The sequence below is a fragment of the Danio rerio genome, chromosome 20 (genome assembly GCF_049306965.1).
Source record: "Danio rerio strain Tuebingen ecotype United States chromosome 20, GRCz12tu, whole genome shotgun sequence".
Classification (NCBI taxonomy): Eukaryota; Metazoa; Chordata; class Actinopteri; order Cypriniformes; family Danionidae; genus Danio; species Danio rerio.
Window position 1 is genome coordinate 50,231,781 of NC_133195.1, and position 23,368 is coordinate 50,255,148.

A 23,368-nucleotide genomic window follows, 5' to 3' on the forward strand; every position below is an offset into this window, starting at 1 on the left:
AATTTAAGTGGACTGAACAGAAAACAACTAAGTTGCATAATAGCAGTCTTTCTCAAAAATCCTTTGCACTATAACACAAAGTACATGCTGTATTAATAATTAGCTTTTTTTAATTGTTAATTTTGTCCGATTTGTTTCTTTTATATTTTACTTATTTATTTGATTACATACTTATCTGACGTAGTTTTACATTTCATCTATTTCTGCAACATTTCTAAACATTATTGTTTTCATTTCTTATGAATAACTACTGTAATTATACCTTTTTAACATCAATATGACATATGTTTTGACCTAATTTGAGACAAGTTTACCATGTGGGTGAGAGTGAGGATCTTTAATGTAGTTTTATTTTTATTTTGCCTAAAAACGGAATATACTGATAGTCATTATACTCTTGCTATAAAGTTATCATGTGTTGCATATTCCAAATTAACATACTTTTAAAAAAAGAAGTACGAAGTGTGATATTTATTTTTATCTTGCCCCTCTATATTAATATTTTAAAAGCACCAGACATCGGACGTCAGTAAAAGCTTCTCAGTCATTGGACAAAAGCATCACCTTACAGTAGCCACTGGAAACGATGAGAGCGTCGCTCTGATTGGTCAAAGTAATCACCTCAGAGCGGCTACTGTGAATCATGAGATCTGCACGCTGATTGGACGGGAGGATCACCTCACAGCTGTCACTCAAAGCAGTACCTGCGCGAGCCCGAAATAAAACAAACTATCAGCGCCCGCCCACAACTTATTATTATTGGCTCTCGGTCGGTCCAGTCCTGTTAGCCGCAGGATTCAACACATTCCCTTTCTGTTAGCGATGTAATGGGATTTAAAGAGGCCATTCAGGAGCGCAATGTAAAGGCGTGAATGTGAATGAAAGTAACCCGGAGAGAGGAAGGAAACAAGTCGTTTTCTTCAATTGGCTGATTTTTCTTAGCAGCGTATATTTCGGTGTACGTGACGTCACGCACGTCGGTCTACTGACACCGAGTATGACCGTGAGAATATGAATATATATGAATATTACTGTATCTGTGCCTCACTGCTCTGAAAACACGATGAGCTGAACGGAGCTACACTACAGCAGGTGAGAGAGAGACTTTATACATTGATTAACACTTATGTCACTTCGTTTTGTGTATGTAAGCTGTGTGTGTATGTGTGAACTATTATAGTGAGCTATTGATGTTTTAAGATGTTGACATTGTTAAGTGATGCATTGTTTTCGTATTTATAACTGAATACATATGTAATAACAACTGTTAATGAGTCAATGTTTTGTTTAACACTTTCTGAGCTATTAAGTTATCACATTTAGTGTTAATAATGCTCATATTTTTCCTGAATTACAAGAAATTTTGCTTTTAAAGTCTGAGATTATGTAATGTTTTACAACATACATTTTACAACCATTTACATTGTAATTGAATAAAATAAGACAAGTAAGCATTCTATAATATAAAGTATCCATTTAAATATGAAATGAAAGTTATGCAAATTATTTACTAAATTATAATATGTATAATATTTATTTTATAAATGTAATATATTATATTAAAGATATATTTCATATATATATATATATATATATATATATATATATATATATATATATATATATATATATATATATATATACAGTTGAAGCCCGAATTATTAGCCCCCATGAATTATTAGAGTCCCTATTTATTTATTTTCTCCAATGTCTGTTTAACGTAGGGAAGATTTTTTTCAACATATTTTTAAACATAATAGTTTTAATAATTGATTTCTAATAACTGATTTATTTTATCTTTGCTATGATGACCATAAATAATATTTATCTAGATATTTTTCAAGACACTTCCATACAGCTTAAAGTGACATTTAAAGGCTTAATTAGGTTAATTAGGTTAACTAGGCAGTTTAGGGTAATTAGGCAAGTTATTGTATAACAATAGTTTGTTTAGCTTAAAGGGGCTAATCATTTTTTTTTTTTTTTACCAAAAATGTATTTTAAAACATTTAAAACTGCTTTTGTTCTAGCCGAAGTAAAACAAACAAGACTTTCTACAGAAGAAAAAATATTATCAGACATACTATGAAAATTTCCTTGCTCTATTAAACATCATTTGGAAAATATTTAAAAAAGTAAAAAAAAATACATAAAAAGGGGGCTAATAATTCTGACTTCAACTGTATATATATATATATATATATATATATATATATATATATATAATATATAAACCTCTAAGTGCCATCTAAAATTTTCTTCTAAAATTAGCCTTTTTCTCAGGCTCCTACAGTATGTCTTGATTCAGTAATCTCACTTTTATGGCAAACAATAGGTTATTTTCATAACTTTTAACATGAAATAACTAAACATTAGAGGCTATATATATATATATTTATATTAGGCATGGGCCAGTATAAGTCTGTGACAGTATGATAACCTTGAATAAAAATACCACGGTTTCATGGTAATTATTGTGATTACTGCTCTTGTTTTTAAATGTCTGGGTAAAACTAAACAAAAATAAATACATTTTCCCATTGAACACAATAATGTTTTTTTAGGAAGCATACTATTTTGGAACAGTAAACATATCAGACTAAATAGTTAAAATAAATCATTGATTTGTGCTCTATTCATTATTTTCAAAAACGTAGATGTGTAGGAGATTAAGTCTTAAATTTAATACAAGATATGTCTTCGATCCTCTTCATTTTTTGTTTGGTCTTTCTGATAATAATTTGAAGAATTCAAGAAACAGGAAGTTGTTTAACTTTCATACCTATGCTGCCCTTAAGTATATTTTTCTCAAATTGATATCTGATAAACCACTGACAGTATCAGAATGACAAAGTAATATTCGATATTTTTACCCACTGGTAAAGGGGAAAAAGTGATACTTTTTATCAGATCTAGACTCCTTTCCTTGAATATGTAGGTCCCAGGATTTCAGGTACATTTTTGCAAAACCTTAGACCACCATAAACGTTGCCTAATTCATGTTTTCTTCTATTATTATTATTACTTTGTATTTTTATGTCTTCTTTTTGATCTTCATTATGTGCTGTGATGTTGAGAAATTTCTTGGTTGTAATCTGTGGTCATTGTCCAATCCTACTGACCCCAAACTTTTGACCGGTAGTGAATATTTAGTACATTTATTTATAGTAATATAACATAATAATATATGTAATGACATAATTCTAATTTATATTATAACATGTAACAATAAATGAATAATTCTGCTGTATGATCATATTTGATTATATAACTTCGCTCTCTCTCGCTCAGTTTTGCGTTTCCTCTTTGCATGTGAAGGACAGTTTTGAATAACGTGTCTAATTGCAAGCCCAGGACTCGAACGGTTCACTACTGCATTGACTCTGCTTAGTGCTTCTCCTCTGTATATTTCTGGAATCATCTGTTCTCGTAACTCAATCAGCACGTCTGGGGCCGACATTATTAACTTATGGTGGAATATGACACCAGGAAGAGAGCAGCAGCATAGATAATCTCACACGAGCACACTCAGGTTCTGTGTGTAACTATAAAACAGATTCTGTGAGTTTACTAGGGTCTGTCAGGGTGTTCAGTAGAGGATGCTTCATTTCATCCAGACTAAGTTTATAATAAATGCATCATGGCTGTTTGATCAAGCACATTAGTAACTGGTGACAGAACTGCTTGTACTGTGATACTCATTAAAGCTTCAGCAGATTGACAGAAGATCAATATTGCATCGCTGCTTGTGAGGGTATCAGATTGACCGGAGAAGAGTAAACAAAGTAGGAAAGCATTTTTAGAAAAGATGTACTTGATGTACTGTCACTTTCACATCACTGTACTATCATGAATTACAGTGTTTTGCCATTCGCTAAAATTAAGTGGGGGCAGCATAGTGGCTTAGTGGTTAGCACTGTTGTGTCACAGCAAGAAGGTCGCTAGTTCGAGTACTGGCTGGCCAGTTATTTCTCTTTGGAGTTTACATGTTCTCCCCATGTTGGCTTGGGTTTCCTCCGGTTGCTCTAGTTATCCAAAAGTAGGGTTGCACAGAGTTTACCTTGTTCTTTGTTCTTGGGCCACTTCTCTTCTCCATCTACACGACATCTTTAGGATCAGTCATCCAGAAACATGGATTGTCCTACCACTGCTATGCTGATGATACCCAGCTATAACCTCTCTTTTCACCCTGATGATCCCTCGGTTCCGGCTCGCATCTCAGCCTGCCTGTCGGACATTTCACACTGGATGAAAGATCATCATCTTCAGCTTAACCTCGCGAAAACGGAAATGCTTGAAGTTTCTGCCAACCCGACTCTACATCATAACTTTACAATCTAGATGAATGGGGCAAACATTACTGCATCCAAAACGGTGAAAAGCTTAGGAGTAACGACTGATGACCAACTAAACTTCTCTGACCACATCTCTAGAACTGCTCGATCTTGCAGATTCGCACTCTACAACATCAGAAAGGTCCGACCCTTCCTATCTGAACAGGCAGCTCAACTCCTTGTTCAAGCTCTTGTTCTCTCCAGACTGGACTATTGCAACTCTCTACTAGGGCTGCTCGATTTTTGGAAAAATCATAATCACGATTATTTTGGTCATAATTGTGATCACGATTATTTAAAACGATTATCAGTTAAAGTCAAAATTATTAGCGCTCCTGAGAATTTTTTTTAAAAATAAATATTTCCCAAATGATGTTTAACAGAGCAAGGAATTTTAACAGTATTTCCTATAATATTTTTTCTTCTAGGTTTATTTGTTTCTTATCTTAGCTAAAACAAAAGCAGGTTTAAATATTTTTTGATTTGCTTTAGCCCCAGGGCCCAATGTTTTCTTAATCCGGCCCTGCAGAGGGGCCCATTAATGTGTCACTGTCGCTGAGGGGGAAAAAAAAAGAGCGAAGACCCAATTGCAGAAAAATGTAGGATTATTTATTATAAAATACAAATAAAAATAAAAGGCACAACAAAACTACCCCGAAGGGGAAAACATGAATAAAAAAGCAAAAACAAACTTGACAGGGCTGGCAGGACAAAACAGGACTGGAGACAACAAGACAGAGTAATATCGATGACGAACTGGCACAGGACTGAAAACATGAGGGGATTATAAAGCAAAAGTAAATTGACACAGAGGTGAACATGACAAACTAATAATGAGTTAACAAGGAGGGTGGGACTAGACAATAGACGGGAGAGCGCATGACACAGAGAGACGTCACAAGCCATGCGCTCACATAAAACAGGACAAGAACATGCAGCCAATGAGAGAACTCATTAACCGCATGTTCATGACAACACAAGCACAACACTGAAGCACACGACAAAAGCACGTGACCACAATGTAAACACCAAGCCATGTGCTTTGACAAGAGACGCAAGACACAACAGATAAACACCTTAACGTGCGCTCACACATAAGCAACGCGCATGCTTCATCTCAGCGCCAACCAAAACTGAAACCAACTAGACGGAGGCGCCGAGAATAAAGCAGCGCGATGCTGACAGAACAAACACAAACACTAGTACAAGAGCGTGCGCGTCTGAGGGACGCAGAGCGTGCGCGGCCACATCAAGCGGCAGCGCGCACACTCTGCGTACACCCACGACGGCGCGCGCGTACGCACACAGAGACAGAAACAGGACCAGACATGGGTAGTGTCAGAGCTCTGCCACCAAAACAAGAATTTACAAGACCAGAGTGGCAGAACCCTGACATAATGATGATCTCTCTCATTAGCATGTTTTTGAATCTACCACTATGCTGACATTATGCTTGCATTTGTAGCTCCGCCCTCTTTTAAAAAGAGCCCAATCTCATTTGGATTTAAAGCAACAGCCACCAAAATGGCAAAATTAAGATCAAAGCCTTAAATGGTCAGTTTCAGAGAGTTATAAAACATTATCTGTGTGGCATTTTGAGCTGAACCTTGACATACACACTTTAAGGACATCAGAGACTTATTTTACATCTTGCAAAAGGGGCATAATAGGTCACAGAGAAGAAGCAAGACACAGAGAGCGGCTGAAAGGATTCAAATATGGTAAAACTCAACTAGAGGAGAGCTGTAAAACGAGCATATTAAAAAAAAGTGTTTCTTTAGCAACTGTGCTGTATAGAGCTCATACTGACCATAATTCTCAATATAGAGGTTTCATAAATTGGCATCTCTCCATTTGTCTCCATGCAGACTCAGACCATGAATTACGTGGGTCAGCTGGCGGGGCAGGTGTTCGTGCAGGTGAAGGAGCTCTACAGAGGTCTGAATCCTGCTACACTCTCCGGCTGCATCGATGTCATTGTTGTCCGGCAGCCGGACGGAGCGCTGGTCTGCTCTCCATTTCACGTGCGCTTCGGAAAAATGGGCGTCCTGAGATCACGAGAGAAAGTGGTGAGTGTCATGAAAAACAACAGATTTCAGTCACAGAGACAACACAACAAGCTCTGACCTTCATGTTTTTATCATTCAGGTGGACATTGAGATTAACGGCGAGCCTGTTAATTTACACATGAAGTTGGGCGAAAATGGAGAGGCTTTCTTCGTGAAGGAGACAGAAGATGATCAGGTGCAAAACATCAGAGAAACATTTTTTTTTCTTCATTTAGCAATATTCATGCTACTTCCCTTTCCTTTCTAGACTCCATTTTCTTCTATTACTATCAGTAGTGGGGTTTACATCCTTACATGAAGCAAATCTTTTCAATAATTAAAAAATCTCTAATTCTGATTAGGTGTGTTTCCATCGAGTTAGAGGAGCTCACTGTAGCAGGGCTCGAAATTAACTTTTTTACTTGGTAGCACCGGTGCTCCCAACTTCAAATATTTAGGAGCACCAAAAAAATTTTAGGAGCACCAGAAAAAATTTAGGAGCACCCACCAAAAATGAATGAGCACAGCTGCAAATTGTTTTTTAAAGGATTTATTGTATTTTAAAACAACATTAATAGGACTGACAAAAACCAGAAACAACTATCTAACTAATGCTGCAAAGACATTGATATTTGTGTGCAATAATTCCAAAATGAATGTCTAATAATTAGGCCATAGAATATTAATGATGATAAAAAATGACAATAATCATAACAATGAATTCCATTTCTCATTATGATACTGCCTTGAATGTGCATGAATGTAGGTTATCTGCTATAAAAAGTCTGTTACTTTATGAAAAATAATTGTATAGTTTGCATCAAACAAAAATGAAGCATTGCAGTAAGAAATATTTATTTTGTACTGCTGTTTATATATGCATGTCAATTTAATAAATAATATTTCTGCTACAAAACAAACAAAAGATTATAATAAATCATTCAATTCAATGATGAAAGCTACAAAGCAGTCATCAGTAAATAAATAAAAAAATAATATACACCTCAAAAAAGAATAGACAAAAGAAAGTAAGTAAAGTCTCACTTCTATGACTCTTTAAAAGTTTTGGTTTCAGTTTGTGTCAATTTAAAGGTTCAGTCTGAGCTGATCTTCATTTTTCTGTGTTTGTGGAAAAGCAGGCGAGTCAGCCGACCCCATTAATGAGCAGGCAGAGCAGGATTCTTGCGCTAACCATCGGCGCAATACCGGTCTTTGTTATGAGCCGCAGTTTCAGTGTAAACTTAGGAAAGGCGAGCTTCTTTGGCGATGATATGTACAGTATTAGATTTGACTTTTAGCGGACATTTGCGCTGAACACGCAGTGAATGCAACGCATGGAGATTCGGGGACCTTCTCCAAGAAGCGCGTACTCGATTGATCTCAGCTGGCGGATCATTATTCACCACGTGACGTGTCATGATCGCTTTCATCTGCGCCTCAACTTTAGGTGGGTTTTGCAAACCTGTGTGCTTTAAGTTTTCACTCTTCAGCCGTTTGCATTTCCCGTGGTCATAAAAGCTCCTTCCCTGTCATCTGACAGCGGAATACCGTGAGTGATTGACAGCTAATATGAACCAATATAGCGGCAGGGAAGAGCGATTCAGCACGTTTTTACAAAAAATCAAAACAGGTCGCACTACAACCATTATCTGCAGTCGCACTAATGCTCCCAAATATATTATGAGGTCACATAGATTAATTTTCGGGCGCATATGCGACCAAAATGGTCGCAATTTCGAGCCCTGCTGTAGTATTGGTAACCTAGCAACCAACAGTAAACAAGGCAAGCATAATGGAGTCACATGGGTCTAATGTTTGCTAGTTTACATCTCCCGCTATTCGCATTACCCTTTTTGGAAAACCAAATCAAATGAACATAAAGATTTTTTTTTTTTTGCGAATTAAATGTAACATTGAGCATTTCCATCACTCGCTTCTCATGTGATACTTCAAAATGCGCATTAGCACAGAGTGATGGAAACCCAGATAGCGAGAACAGCAAACACAAGCTCTGTGAATTTGACTAGCAGAGCATCTAAGCATATCAGATCTCGGCTGAACTCAAAGAACACACAAACTCAAAGCTGGATGTGAAAACTGTGTTCAGTGCTGTGTGAAAACAAGCTCAAAGCCTAATGTGACCCTTTTGTGATCTTAATCCAGTTTTCTAGAACAGAGCTGCATTCTGGAAAAGATTAAAGCAGTTATTCTAGAGCAGGGGTTTTCAAAGTGTGAGGCGCGCCTCCCCTGGGGGGCACCAGAGCATGTCAGGGGAGGCGTGGGAAAAAATATTAAATAATAAAAATATATATAAATATAAAAATATTTTAATTAAACAAAGCTAAAAAAAATAATACGTCAAAAATAAGAAAACCTTTTTTACCCAGAAGGCCATAGCTGTGAATTCGCTTCTGTTTGGCAAGCCCGCCAATACAGGTATATGCCTGCTAATACAATGGATCGGTTTCTGAGACCCCCCGATTCAAAGCCTTCAAGTTCAGGGCTTAAACCCAAAAGACGACGATATGATGATCACTATTTGAGTTTAGGATTTACGTGGACAGGACCAGCTGATGAACCACGACCGTTATGTGTGGTTTGTCAAGATATTTTGGCTAATGACAGCATGAGACCCGCTAAACTTCGACTGTTTTGACTGGGATGGACAGTTCTTGGATCTGTTCTATTCATATTGAACAATCATCCTAGTTTTAAAAACGTTATATTAAAATACTTGTTATTACTCTGTAAATAATTGCAATTTCATGCAAATGATGATAAAAGTGAGTTAACAGTCTGACATCTGTCTGTGTCTTTATATATACTGTATATATATATATGTGTGTGTGTGTGTGTGTGTGTGTGTGTGTGTGTGTGTGTGTGCGTGTTTGGGAGGAGGGGGCGCCAATGGATAAGTTGTGTCAAGAGGGAGGCCCACTGTCTTAGGGTGCTTTCACACCTACACTTTTGTTTCGGAACGTATCTCGTTTGCCCAGTTAGCGCGGTTCGATTGGCAAATGTGAACAGGGCAATCGCGCTCTGTTCCGCGCCAAAGTAATCGCTCCGAGATCGCTTGAATGAGGTGGTCTCAGCTCGATTAAAACGAACCCTGGAGCGGTTCGATTGCAGTGAGAAAGCAAACAATCCGAGCGCGGTTATATCACAGTGTTTTATGGATATGTAATAGGCTTACGGCTATATGAAGAGAGAATTATGAGTAGGGCGGGAAGTTTCGCGAGTCTCCGGATGCCCGCAAACGAGTGATGATCTCCCGGTAATCTCGCGTCTCCCTCCCGGTCCTCAAATAGGCATCGTTGCGCACCCTTCTCACCCCTCCCCACCATGTCTCTCCTCAGACACGTCACGCGCGCGCACCCTGTCAATCACCACCAAACCACCACCTCTCCTGACAGCTGAGCGGGACGCTGCAAAATAAACCCTTACACTCTGACCAATGTGAGGAGAGTTTACTTGCACGTGACTTGTTTTAGCTCTTTTGGTCCGATTAGAAACTTTGCAGTGTGAAAGCGAACCGCTCCAAGAGCAAAGAGCAACAATGTAACAATTTTAATCTCTGTTTCGGAACAACTGAATCGATTCACAGGTGTGAAAGCACCCTTAGACTTTGAAAAACAACCTAGCTCTCCCATGTGGTCTCCCATCCAGGTCCTGACCGGGCACAGCCCTCCTTAGCTTCAGTGGGCGACCATGTGAGAGTTGCAGAGTTGCTAAAAGCTAGCTACCAGCTTTTATTTCTGCCAATAGCCGGCAAAATAATCTGTGATTCTTGTAGAGTCCGTCTGCTGTCTGTTTATGCCATTTTTCTGTTATTACTTATAATAGGAGTAACCCAGGTGTGCTCAACCCTGTTCCTGGAGATCTACCTGCCAGCAGAGTTTAACCCCAACCCTAATCAAACACACATGAACCAATTAATTAGGAAATGAACAGCACTTGATAATTACAGGCAGGTGTGTTTGATATAGGTTGCAGCTAAAATCTGCAGGAAGGTAGATCTCCAGGAACAGGGTTAAGCACCTCTAGAGTAACCTGTGAACACACACACACACACACACACACACACACACACACACACACACAATTATGCACAAATAGACATGCAGCACTACAACTTGGATCACTGCTTATGCTAGGCTTTGCTTCATTCTTGTTTTGAATAAATATGTGCTTATGAAACAATTATAGGTGACCTAATGCATAAATATGAATAATTATGACATAACTTACAGCTCATAATTACGGTTAATAGCAGTAGCACAAAAAGGAATAGAATATATAGCAAAAAAGCAGCAATATTTGTGTAGATTAGTACATTTGTTAATTCTTTATGATATGTAGTTATCTGTGAATTAAAGTATGCTTCAGTGTTGCTAGTGCTATATCTCCGTTTGTGTGTAAAGGTGTGTATGTGTGTGTGTGATACACATTCACAGGTTACTCCTATCATATTGGTTATTTATCCTTAATTAGAGCCACAGTGTTAAAAAGGCTGACAAGCTTTTATTTCTGCCAATCAGCCAGTGATCTCATGTTGATCGTACATGGAAGTGTTTTAGTATCTCGGCTCAGTTGACGTTTCTGTGTGGAGTTTGCATGTTCTCCCTGCCTTGGCGTGGGTTTCCTCCGGGTGCTTCGGTTTCCCCCACAGTCCAAAGACATGCGGTACAGGTGAATTGGGTAGGCTAAATTGTCAGTAGTGTATGAGTGTGTGTGTGAATGTGTGTGTGGATGTTTCCCAGAGATGGGTTGCAGCTGGAAGGGCATGCGCTACGTAAAAACTTGCTGGATAAGTTGGCAGTTCATTCCGCTGTGGTAACCCGGATTAATAAAGGGACTAAGCCCTTTATTTATTATAAAATGAATGAATGAATTTGTTGTAGACCACACACACACACCAACCCACATGGATCCCCAAAGTGATTGTTAGCACTTGCATGCTCAGTACTTGTTAGACACTTTGTGGGAAGAATAAAGAATCAAAGGAATTCTGGATTGATTGCATTGTTTGTCTCTGACAATGAGAGGATTAATTGCGGACTGTAACCTATGCATGTATTTAATGTTTTACTTTAAAGACTAGCTATTCAGAGTTCACTACAAATGCCTACAGTACTATGGCTATAGCCTTAGGTTCTTGCTGGTAGCATACAGCAGTCTAAATAGCCTAAATCCCACATTATCTGCTGATAAAGACATTTTAAAATGTACGGGAGTTCTGCTTACAACTGTTAAACACAGTGTAGGTTACTGTCAGAGGAATGGCATGATAATTACTTAGTATATTTTAGTATAATGACTTAGAAGTATATTTTCTGTTATCTCCTCTACCGCACTATTGTCCTACGATGCAGCAGCCGAATTTAAACCTTTCGAGAATATTTCTGTTAGTTTTATGCATTTGGCAGCATCTGATTTTAGGGCCAGGCGAGGCAGTGGCGCAGTAGGTAGTGCTGTCGCCTCACAGCAAGAAGGTCGCTGGGTCGCTGGTTTGAACCTCAGCTCAGTTATCGTTTCTGTGTGGAGTTTGCATGTTCTCCCTGCCTTCGCATGGGTTTCCTCCGGGTGCTCCGGTTTCCCCCACAGTCCAAAGACATGCGGTACAGGTGAATTGGGTAGGCTAAATTGTCCGTAGTGTATGAGTGTGTGTGTGAATGTGTGTGTGGATGTTTTCCAGAGATGGGTTGTGGCTGGAAGGGCATCCGCTACGTAAAAACTTGCTGGATAAGTTGGCGGTTCATTCCGCTGTGGCAACCCGGATTAATAAAGGGAATTAGCCGACAAGAAAATTAATAAATGAATGATTTTAGGGCCCTCTTTTTGCTATCTCTGATACTTTCGGCACCGCCTTTACTTTTTTTACGGTCCATTTCTGAAAAAATGATCTTGTGTTGCACTTGCTGTTTATTTGACGTTCTTGCCAGATTTTGATTGAGTTGGATCAGGGCGGCCCATCGAAACCAGCCACCCATTTATTATTTACAACATTTATTATTATTATTACTATCATCATCATCATTATAATTTCACATCTTGCAAGAGATAAAAGCTGCCTGCATGTAAAAACAATGCATATTAAAAAAAAACCTGACCGGCCCACATTTAAAGAATGGTCCGGCCTTTCTGGCATTTGCCAGAATTGCCAGATGGCCAGTCCGCCCCTGGCTTCCATAGTATTCTATGTATTTATCTTTCCTGCTAAGGAAATCAGTGGTTACATGTTTTCAGCTTTCTTCAAAAATACTTCTTTAGTGTTCAACAGAAGAAATAAACAATTTTTGGATTTCAAACCACTTGAGGGAAGAGTAAACAGTGAGTTAATTGACATTTTTGGGTGAACTATCCCTTCAAGACCACAGTGAATGTTAGACAGTTTTAGCATTGAATAGAAATGAGAAGTTTATGAGACTCAGACTTTGTGGTTTGTTGAGATCAGCTGAGCAGACATCCTCTTTATATACCCTCAGAGTCTTATTTTCATTATTTCATGATTTTGTTTTGATATGGCATTGTATACTATTACACTCACATTATAATTTCAAAGTAATGTTGCACAAACTCAAAACACACACTTACTTCACACTATTCATGCTGCTTTCCTCAATTTACAGAACACTTTTGTCATTCATTTTCCCTCAGCTTAGTTCCTTTATTCATCAGGGGTCACCACAGTGGAATGAACCGCCAACCTATCCAGCATATGTTTTACACAGCAGATGCCATTCCAGCTGCAACCCAGTACTGGAAAACACCCACACACTCATTCACTACAGCCCATTTAGCTTCATCAATTCACCGACGAATGCAGTGCATGTCTTTGGACTGTGGAGGAAACGTTACCAGAGCACCCGGAGGAAACCCACACCAACACGGGGAGAACATGCAAACTTCACACAGAAATGCCAACTGGCCCAGCCTGGACTCAAACCAGTGACTTTCTTGTTGTTTGACTAACCACTGCGCCCCCATGTCGCCTAGAACACCTTTGTATTTTATAATATTTTTTTCCCACAGGAAGTAATTCCGCCTTACCTGGCAACATCTCCCATTCCGTCCGATGGAGGGGTTATGATGGGATCAAGCAATGAGAATAGCCTAATGAAGAAGAGGAGGAAGAGGAGGAAGAAGTGCAGAATGGAGGGTGTGAAAAGAGAGGAGAGCGTGGAGTTCTCGGATGAGGAGCTGTTCAACATGGACATCAACAGCAGCGAGCAATCCGATCAGAACAGGTCAGCTGGCCATTTTCAAGGTCCTGTAAATTAAAACAAAGTTTTTTAGATGCTAGTATGAGTATTTTTAGTTTTAAGGTGATCTGTAATCTAGTGTGCTCCAAAACAGTGACTAAATTTGCGTTTAGTAGATGTAAACAAGATATAAACATCCAAAGCCTGCAGTTTGTCTTGTCCGCCTAAATCACTGGTCACCAAACTTGTTCCTGGAGTGCCGGTGTCCTGCAGATTTTAGCTCCAACCCTAATTAAACACACCTGAACAAGCTAATCAAGGTCTTACTAGGTGTATTTGAAACATCCAAGTTGGAGCTAAACCCTGCAGGGACACCGGCCCTCCAGGACCAGGATTGGTGACCCCTGGCCTAAATGGATCAGCGGTTTTATTCACGTCACCTCATAATACAGTTTCACATTAAATCATAACCAATCAAATGCTCTCTAGTATCTGACATGCCCCGCCCCTTCAAGACTTTTTTTTTACTTTTCATTTGATGCACTAGAGTTCAACCACTCACTGAGCTATGAAATAATGCTATTGGCTTCTTTTTAAAAGGAGCTACTCTATTTCCTGCCCTCTCTTCATGTTTTAGTTAAGATTACGTCAAACATCAAATAAAAAAATGCATATTTAAAATAATTTCACAAGACCTTAAGATGTTAAATAGAGAATGCAAAAATATCAAAATAGATATATTTGATGTATAACAAAGTTAAGTAAAGTTTCACCAAGGCTGAATTAATGTGCTTATACAGTGATATTATGAAATAAATAAATAAATCAATAAATGTTTTCTAATATAATTTGCTTTTAAAATATATTTATTCTCTTAAACAGATTTTTTTTTAAATTCTGATGGTAAAGCTCTAAAATGCTGATTTCGTGCTGAGTTATAATATATTTCCGATGCAATATTTGATAATGTATTTCAGTTTTTATCAGTGATGGAAACATTTGTGGTACTTAATGTTTTTGTGGTAAGCATGATACACAACAGTAAAATAAAAAATAGTTAAATAAAAAAATTAAAACAGTGTGGCGAGGGGGCGTGGCCGAGAGCCGTGGGAACGGAATGAGGCCGCCGCGTAAGTGGATGCACCTGTGCTGCGCACCGGCCTCGGATCCCACGGAAGAAGCTCTGGACTATAAAGAGGAGGAACGATGGCAGAGGAAGCCGAGAGAGAACCGGGCCCGGACATATTGTTTTACTTTTGTTTTCAGTTTGACGGCAGTCTCATTGAGGAGCTGCCGTCCGTTTGTTTTGGTTTAGACGGAGACTGCCGTTCATATTATAAATAAATATTTAAAAACTACGTCAGTTCTCCGCCTCCTTCTTCCCGGCAGCCAAAGGGCTGTGAACTTCATTACAAACAGATATTCGGCAAAGACATATTAAACTGCTTAAATGTAACAACAAAAACATTCAAAATGTCCCCAAAAGATTATATTCAAATTTCAAAATAAATACAGTTTTTTTACTTTGAAAAATGATTTGCAGAAAAATATTAAAAGGACAGTTCATCCAAAAAACGTAAAAATAATTTTTACACACCGTTTACTCGGCTTAGTCCCATTATTACATAGTCCCTTATTTATCAGTGTTCGCCACAGCGGAATGAACCGCCAACTATTCCAACATATGTTTTACGCAGCAGATGACCTTTCAGCTGCAAGCCAGTACTGGGAAACACCCATACACTCTCACATTCACACTCATACACTACAGCCAATTTTGTTTACCCAATTTACCTATACCGCATGTCTTTAGACTGCACGGGAAACTGGAGCACCCAGAGGAAACCCACACCAACACGGGTGGAACATGCAAACTCCACACAAAAATGCTCACATCAAACTTTATATATATATATATATATATATATATATATATATATATATATATATATATATATATATATATATATATATATATATATATATATATACACATTTGTTTAAATTAATATATATTAACTAATATATAATAAATTAACTATAACTAACTTATATAATTTAACTAACATAAATTAGTTTTCTTTTGTTGAATGCTAAAAAAGACATTGAGGAATGTAGGAAATGGCTTCCACTGACATCTGTTGTAGAAACACAGATATACTGTGTACTCTGGACGTCATTGGCTGCCGGTTTCCAACATTCTTCAAAATCTTCTTTTGAGTTCAACAGAAGAAAGAAACGCTAACAGGTTTGGCACAAGTGAAAGGGGGATTAATTGATGACAGAATTTACATTTTTGTGTGAACTATTCCTTTAAGCAGCAGAAATAAAATGTTCATTTAAAGTGTTTATTACATTTTTAGACTATATTGCTTTACACTGGATATTTTTTGTGTTTAGAGACCTGTCGAGTGGAGGATCATCCACTGGAAACAAACCAAATACAAGTTATGCACACTCAGATGGAGACTGGAGCCCTGTTCACAGGTAAAGTACAAATACACACATTCACTTTCAGTATAGAATAGTTTCAAATAATCTTTTTACTGCTTTCTCTATTGTTTCTTTATGCTTTTCTGGAATTAAAATTCATTTTTTTCACATTTTTGGGTGACAATACATAGATGTAAAAAAACAAAACAATGAAACGTTTTAAGCGTGTCTATTTTCAACCGCATACAGAGGTAATGCATTTGACCCGATAACATTTGTTCAAACAACCAGCTACATTCTCAGCCTACTGACCTAATTCTTATACATTACTAGACATGTTGTTAAATGTTTCAGCCAGGACTTAAACTTTGCCTTCTGAAATCTTAAAGGGGACCTTTAATCCAAAAATCACTTTTATAAGAGGTTTAAACACAGATGTGTGGCAACAGTTTCAGCTTCTAATGGTAAAAATGTTTTTATTTAATTGTTTATAATCAAACTTGATAAAAACAGTCTGTAGAAACACTTTGATTGACATTCTCCCTTTGTTCGTGTCATTAGAGGAGAAAAGCCCCTCCCGACTAGTGACGTTCATTAACATAGGACAGGGGTTCTCAAACTTTTCAGCCCGGGACCCCCAAAATAACAATGCCAATGACTCGCGACCCCCACTATTTTCATAAGTGGTTATAATCATACAAACGTTGCACACAACACTCACACAAACCAATCAGCCTATATAAACACAAGCATATTGACAACACAAAAAAGTGCAACAGTCCCATATCATTTTTATTATTATTATTTTATATTAACCTCATCTAATTAGACTGGTGGGCACAATATTTAAGTTGCATCCCAAGTCTTTTCTTGGTTTAATTTTGGAGACTGCCACTTACACATCATACTCCATGTTTAGTGTCCTGTTTGTATTTTAAATGTACGTGAGTGCTGTAACGGTGTCAGAAAGTTTAGCTAGTGCTGTAAAATCTGGTGCACTGACGCTATTGCTTTGTCATTAATCTAATGTTGCAACCAATGTAAAAAACAACAACAACAACAACAAACCAAAGGCTGATGGCTTTTTGTTTGGATACTGTATTTTTTATGTAACTATTTTTTATCTTCTGTAGGTTATGGATTAACAATGGTAATCATAAAAGTTTATTCAAATTTATTAGATTTTTGTAAATCACCAAGCGACCCCCTCTCATTGTCCCGCGACCCCCCAGTGTCAGGGTTGGTGAGGGGAAATGGGGAAAAAGGAGCGAGGACTCAAGTGCAGAATAAATGGGAATTTATTAAATAATAAAAATAAAATAAAATGCAAAATAAACTACCCCGAGGGGGGAAAACATTAACAAAACAAATACATACAAACAGGACTGGGCAGGCTGGCAACGATGATAACTGGAAACATGACAAGACAAGACAAGACAAGGGTTTAAACAACAACATGTGATGACGAACTGGCACAGGACAGCAAATGTGAGGGGTATATAAACTGTAGAAAATTAACACACAAACAGGTGAACACAATTAACTAATAATGGGTTAACAAGGAGGGTGGGACAAGACAATAGACGGGAGAGCGCATGACACAGAGAGACACACAAGCCATGCGCTCACTTAACAGGACAAGAACATGCAGCCAATGAGAGAACTCATTAACCGCATGTTCATGACAACAAACAACACTGAAACACACGACAAAAGCACGTGACCACAATGTAAACACCAAGCCACGTGCTTTGACAAGAGACGCAAGACACGAGCACACGATAGATAAACACCTTACCGTGCGCTCACACATAAGCAACGCGCATGCTTCATCTCAGCGCCAACCAAAACTGAAACCAACTAGACGGAGGCGCCGAGAATAAAGCAGCGCGCTGCTGACAGAACAAACACAAACACTAGTACAAGAGCGCGCGCGTCTGAGGGACGCAGAGCGTGCGCGCACACATCAAGTGGCAGCGCGCACACTCTGCGTACACCCACGACGGCGCGCGCGCGTACACAGAGACAGAACCAGACATGGAGGAGTGTCAGAGCTCTGCCACCAAAACAAGAATTTACAAGACCAAAGTGGCAGAACCCTGACACTAGCCCCCCCCAAAAGGGACGCCACCTGGCGTCCCTAAAGGGAACATCCAACAAGGTACAAGACAGACAAGACACACTACAAGACAACAAAACAGGCAACATCAACAGACACAAGACAGGGAGGTGAACAGGCAAGACGACATGAAGGGGGGGAGGGAGGGAAGCCAAGCCAGACCCAAAACGACAAACAAGGGAGGGATGGGAGGGCAAGACAAGGGAGGATCAGTCCAGGGTGGGACCGGAGGAACTGTCCAGGGTGGGTCCAGCGGGTCGAGAGCCCTAGCAGGGAACCAGGGTGGAGCCGGAGGGTCCGTCCAGGGTGGAGGAAAGGAACACCAGGGAGGGGCAGGAGGGACGACCCAGGGAGTGTCTATGAGGGGAAACAAGACCAGAGGTCTGTGGGGGGCCGGCAGGGCAAGGAGCCGGGCTGGGACCGGCAGGGCTAGACGTCTGGTAGGTGCCAGCAGGGAAAGGAGCCGGGCTGGGGCCGGCAGGGCTAGACGTCTGGGTGGTGCCGGCAGGGAAAGACGTCTGGGTGGTGCCGGCAGGGCAAGGAGCCGGGCTGGGGCCGGCAGGGCAAAAAGCAGGGCTGGGGCCGGCAGGGCTAAACGTCTGGTAGGTGCCAGCAGGGAAAGGAGCCGGGCTGGGGCCGGCAGGGCTAGACGTCTGGGTGGTGCCGGTAGGGAAAGACGTCTGGGTGGTGCCGGCAGGGCAAGGAGCCGGGCTGGGGCCGGCTGGGCAAGACGTCTGGGTGGTGCCGGCAGGGCAAGGAGCCGGGCTGGGGCCGGCAGGGCTAAACGTCTGGTAGGTGCCGGCAGGGCAAGGAGCCGGGCTGGGGCCGGCAGGGCTAAACGTCTGGTAGGTGCCGGCAGGGCAAGGAGCCGGGCTGGGGTCGGCAGGGCTAAACGTCTGGTAGGTGCCGGCAGGGCAAGGAGCCGGGCTGGGGCCGGCAGGGTTAAACGTCTGGTAGGTGCCGGCAGGGAAAGGAGCCGGGGTGGGGCCGGCAGGGCTAGACGTCTGGGTGGTGCCGGCAGGGCTAGACGTCTGGGTGGTGCCGGCAGGGAAAGACGTCTGGGTGGTGCCGGCAGGGAAAGGAGCCCGGCTGGGGCCGGCAGGGAAAGACGTCTGGGTGGTGCCGGCAGGGCAAGGAGCCGGACTGGGACCGGCACTGAGCGGTGCTCAGGGGCTGGAGCCGACACTGGAGGGCGCTCAGGGGCTGGAGCCGACACTGGAGGGCGCTCAGGGGCTGGAGCCGACACTGGAGGGCGCTCAGGGGCTGGAGCCGACACTGGAGGGCGCTCACGGGCTGGAGCCGACACTGGAGGGCGCTCAGGGGCTGGAGCCGACACTGGAGGGCGCTCAGGGGCTGGAGCCGACACTGGAGGGCGCTCAGGGGCTGGAGCCGACACTGGAGGGCGCTCAGGGGCTGGAGCCGACACTGGAGGGCGCTCAGGGGCTGGAGCCGACACTGGAGGGCGCTCAGGGGCTGGAGCCGACACTGGAGGGCGCTCAGGGGCTGGAGCAACCCTCGCAGAAGAGGCCTTTCTCTTCCGCCTCTGCTTTTGGGTGCGGGTTAACCCTTGGGGGGAGGACATGGACTGGGAGATGGTGCTGGTGGTGGTGGTGAGAGGGGTCCATTCCCCCTCCAGGATCTCCCTCTCCATCCTCAGACAGGAATAGTCCACCACCTCCCAATATGTCCATGTCCCGATATCACCCAGCTCCTCCCAATCGAATGGCTCATCCAATCCAGCCAGAAAGATGTGGATGAGGGTGGTCTCACTGAACCCAAGCCCCCGGACTGCCTCGAGAAGATCCTCGGCGTAGATGCCAAAGGGGCGATGGTTCTGCCTGTGAGACAGTCCTCTGGCTGGGGGTTGGTCGATGGGTCCTTCATGCTGGGAGCAAGCTGGGCGCAGAAATAGTCCCATTTCCGCTGAGTCCTCTAATTTGGCCAGTTCGTTCTGTCAGGGTTGGTGAGGGGAAATGGGGAAAAAGGAGCGAGGACTCAAGTGCAGAATAAATGGGAATTTATTAAATAATAAAAATAAAATAAAATGCAAAATAAACTACCCCGAGGGGGAAAACATTAACAAAACAAATACATACAAACAGGACTGGGCAGGCTGGCAACGATGATAACTGGAAACATGACAAGACAAGACAAGACAAGGTTTTAAACAACAACATGTGATGACGAACTGGCACAGGACAGCAAATGTGAGGGGTATATAAACTGTAGAAAATTAACACACAAACAGGTGAACACAATTAACTAATAATGGGTTAACAAGGAGGGTGGGACAAGACAATAGACGGGAGAGCGCATGACACAGAGAGACACACAAGCCATGCGCTCACTTAACAGGACAAGAACATGCAGCCAATGAGAGAACTCATTAACCGCATGTTCATGACAACAAACAACACTGAAACACACGACAAAAGCACGTGACCACAATGTAAACACCAAGCCACGTGCTTTGACAAGAGACGCAAGACACGAGCACACGATAGATAAACACCTTACCGTGCGCTCACACATAAGCAACGCGCATGCTTCATCTCAGCGCCAACCAAAACTGAAACCAACTAGACGGAGGCGCCGAGAATAAAGCAGCGCGCTGCTGACAGAACAAACACAAACACTAGTACAAGAGCGCGCGCGTCTGAGGGACGCAGAGCGTGCGCGCACACATCAAGTGGCAGCGCGCACACTCTGCGTACACCCACGACGGCGCGCGCGCGTACACAGAGACAGAACCAGACATGGAGGAGTGTCAGAGCTCTGCCACCAAAACAAGAATTTACAAGACCAAAGTGGCAGAACCCTGACACCCAGGGGGTCCCGACCCCCACTTTGAGAACCACTGACATAGGATGTCAGTCTTGAATCTGCCACTATGCTGACACACAGGCATTTCTGGTTCTGCCCTCTTCTAAAAAGAACACAACCTCATTTGAAGAGACAGTCACCAAAACAGCACAATTAGGATCAAAGCCTAAAAGGGTGAGTTTCAAAGAGTTATAAACTATTATTTGTGTGGTATTTTGAGCTGAAACTTCACATACACGCTTTAGGGACATCTTATTTTACATCCTGTAGAAAGAGGCATAATAGGTCCCCTTTAAGTGTTGTTTTGAAGGCAATAAAAATGTGAAAAGCACTCTTGATTCTAACACAAACCCATAGGGGCTGTTTACACTTGCTTACTTCACACGTATTTTCTGATCGGATCACATTATTACAAGTGTGATCAGTTTAAAGGTCTGCACTAAGAGATTTGAAATGTAAAGCTTACCTATGAAAATAGTACCAAACCAATAATAAAATAAAGTGTCACCTACCCAATGGGACTATTTGCATGTGAAATGTATGCGTAAATCCTGTTTGTTCAGTAAGTAGTGTTTTGACTGTCGTCTCTTTTTCTCTCCAGTCTTAATGCGTCTCGTCCCTGCAGCCCTAAGAGTGACTCTGAGCTGCTGTGTAAAAAACACCAGGAGGATTCAGCCATGTCGTGGTCCTGGGGGGAATTACCACAAACCGCCAAGGTCAGAATTATGCTAAAAGCCAATTTTCTCGTTGCGATCAATTGCTGAAGCGTTTACCAGGGTTTATTGTATTATCCCAACATTGACCTAAGCTACAAAAAAAGGTTACTTTAACAGGTATAATGAGGAAAAAGGTTTATGAAGTATGTGCGATTTTACAGTAGCACTTAACATTAAAGTCTTATTAGTAAATGTTAGTTAATGGATTAAAATCAAAAGTGAGAAAAAAAACTGATTTTCTACTAAATTTACTAAATTTACCAAATTACTAAGTTAATGTTAGATAAAAAAAACTACTGAATTTTATTAGTTATTAACTCTATTTAATGAAACAATTACGACTTGTAATCAGATTACGACTACAATGCATTAATGCATTATTGGTAGGGATGTAACAATATTGTAAATACCGTCATACCGCAATAGAATTTTTTTTTCAATATTACCGTAGGCGCATGACTCAACAAAACTATATTTCTGAGAAAAGTTTGCTTAGGCAAATGAAGCGGACGGGAGGTAGCGGGAACTACAATTTCCATCAGCCTAGGCGTGGCCATCATCCTTTGCGGTCTGTTGTCACTACAGATCCAGTAATGCGGAAATGGAGGGCGCTGCTAGTAGCGGGGAAGAAAAAGAGCTGGAAATGATCGAACCTAAAGCGGGTTTTAAATCGGATGTGTGGAAGCATTTCAGTTTCTTTCTAAAAAGATATGAAAAAGGAGAAAAACAGTATGCAGGCACTGCCAGACTGTGGTGAAATATACGTTGGGGAATACGACTAAAAACAGTCATGGGGACTGCAGAACACAGCACACTTGTTAGATTGATGCAGACATTGACTTGCACTGCAAAGAGACCTCTATCTCACTCATGGCTTGTCCTCTCAAGTGGTGGAAAGACAATGCGCAGCGTTACCCACTGCTGTCAACCTTGGCTAAATCATATCTCGCTGTCCCAGAAACCTCAGTCCCAAATGAGAGGGTTTTTTTCTGTTGCAGGGGACATGCCCAGAGATCCCAGCTTTTACCAGATTATAGTTATATGATAATTTTCCTTAAAAAACCCATCGCTATCTTAGTGAGTGAGTGATTAAATGTTTAATGTGATGAGTTTTCAACGATACTAAGTTGAAACTTTATTTTTTTATATGGTTTATTAGTTTTTTGTTAATAAAATTGAAAAATTGAAGTTCCTGTTTCGAAACTTACAGATAGATGGCTAATTTGTATGTCATTGATATGTTCAGTGCTAAGGTAAATAAACACTTTTGGCACTTTTTTTCGAGCCTTTTCATTAGTTTTGTTTTTCCTGTAAATTATTCAATAAATACCGTATGGTGCCATTCATACCGAGGTATTATCGTACCGTGAAATTCTGATACCGTTACATCCCTTATTATTAGGCATTAAATAAGAATTTGTCATCAACTAAAATTGATAAAAGCTTTTGTACTTTTGAAAATGAGTTAGTTAAATTAACTAATGTTCGATTTAGAGCAGGGGTCACCAATCCTGGTCTTGGAGGGCCGGTGTCCCTCCAGGGTTTAGCTCCAACTTGCCTTTACACACTTGCCTGGGGGTTTCAAGTATACCTAGTAAGACCTTGATTAGCTTGTTCAGGTGTGTTTGATTATTATTGGAGCTCAAATCTGCAGGACACCGGCACTCCAGGAACAAGTTTGGTGACCCCTGAT

At 40.9% G+C, this 23,368-nt stretch overlaps 1 protein-coding gene across 11 annotated transcripts in view; it reads left to right on the forward strand.

Moving 5' to 3' along the window:
• The window catches only part of lpin1b (lipin 1b), a 71,518-nt gene that overhangs the window by 10,733 nt on the left and 37,417 nt on the right, over positions 1 to 23,368 (forward strand). For 6 of the 11 annotated variants that reach the window (XR_012396088.1, XR_012396090.1, XR_012396089.1 and 3 more), the window contains exons 1-6: positions 753 to 1,092; positions 6,203 to 6,403; positions 6,483 to 6,578; positions 13,415 to 13,629; positions 15,985 to 16,071; positions 21,561 to 21,675. Coding sequence is in view for 3 of the 11 variants with exons in the window: in XM_005160871.6 (XP_005160928.2) it covers positions 6,212 to 6,403; positions 6,483 to 6,578; positions 13,415 to 13,629; positions 15,985 to 16,071; positions 21,561 to 21,675 (705 nt within the window). In the remaining 8 variants the exon portion in view is untranslated. Of the gene's footprint in view, positions 1 to 752; positions 1,093 to 6,202; positions 6,404 to 6,482; positions 6,579 to 13,414; positions 13,630 to 15,984; positions 16,072 to 21,560; positions 21,676 to 23,368 lie in introns of those variants that run through there. The other 5 variants (XR_012396086.1, XR_012396087.1, XM_021468702.3 and 2 more) reach the window with 2 other exon arrangements.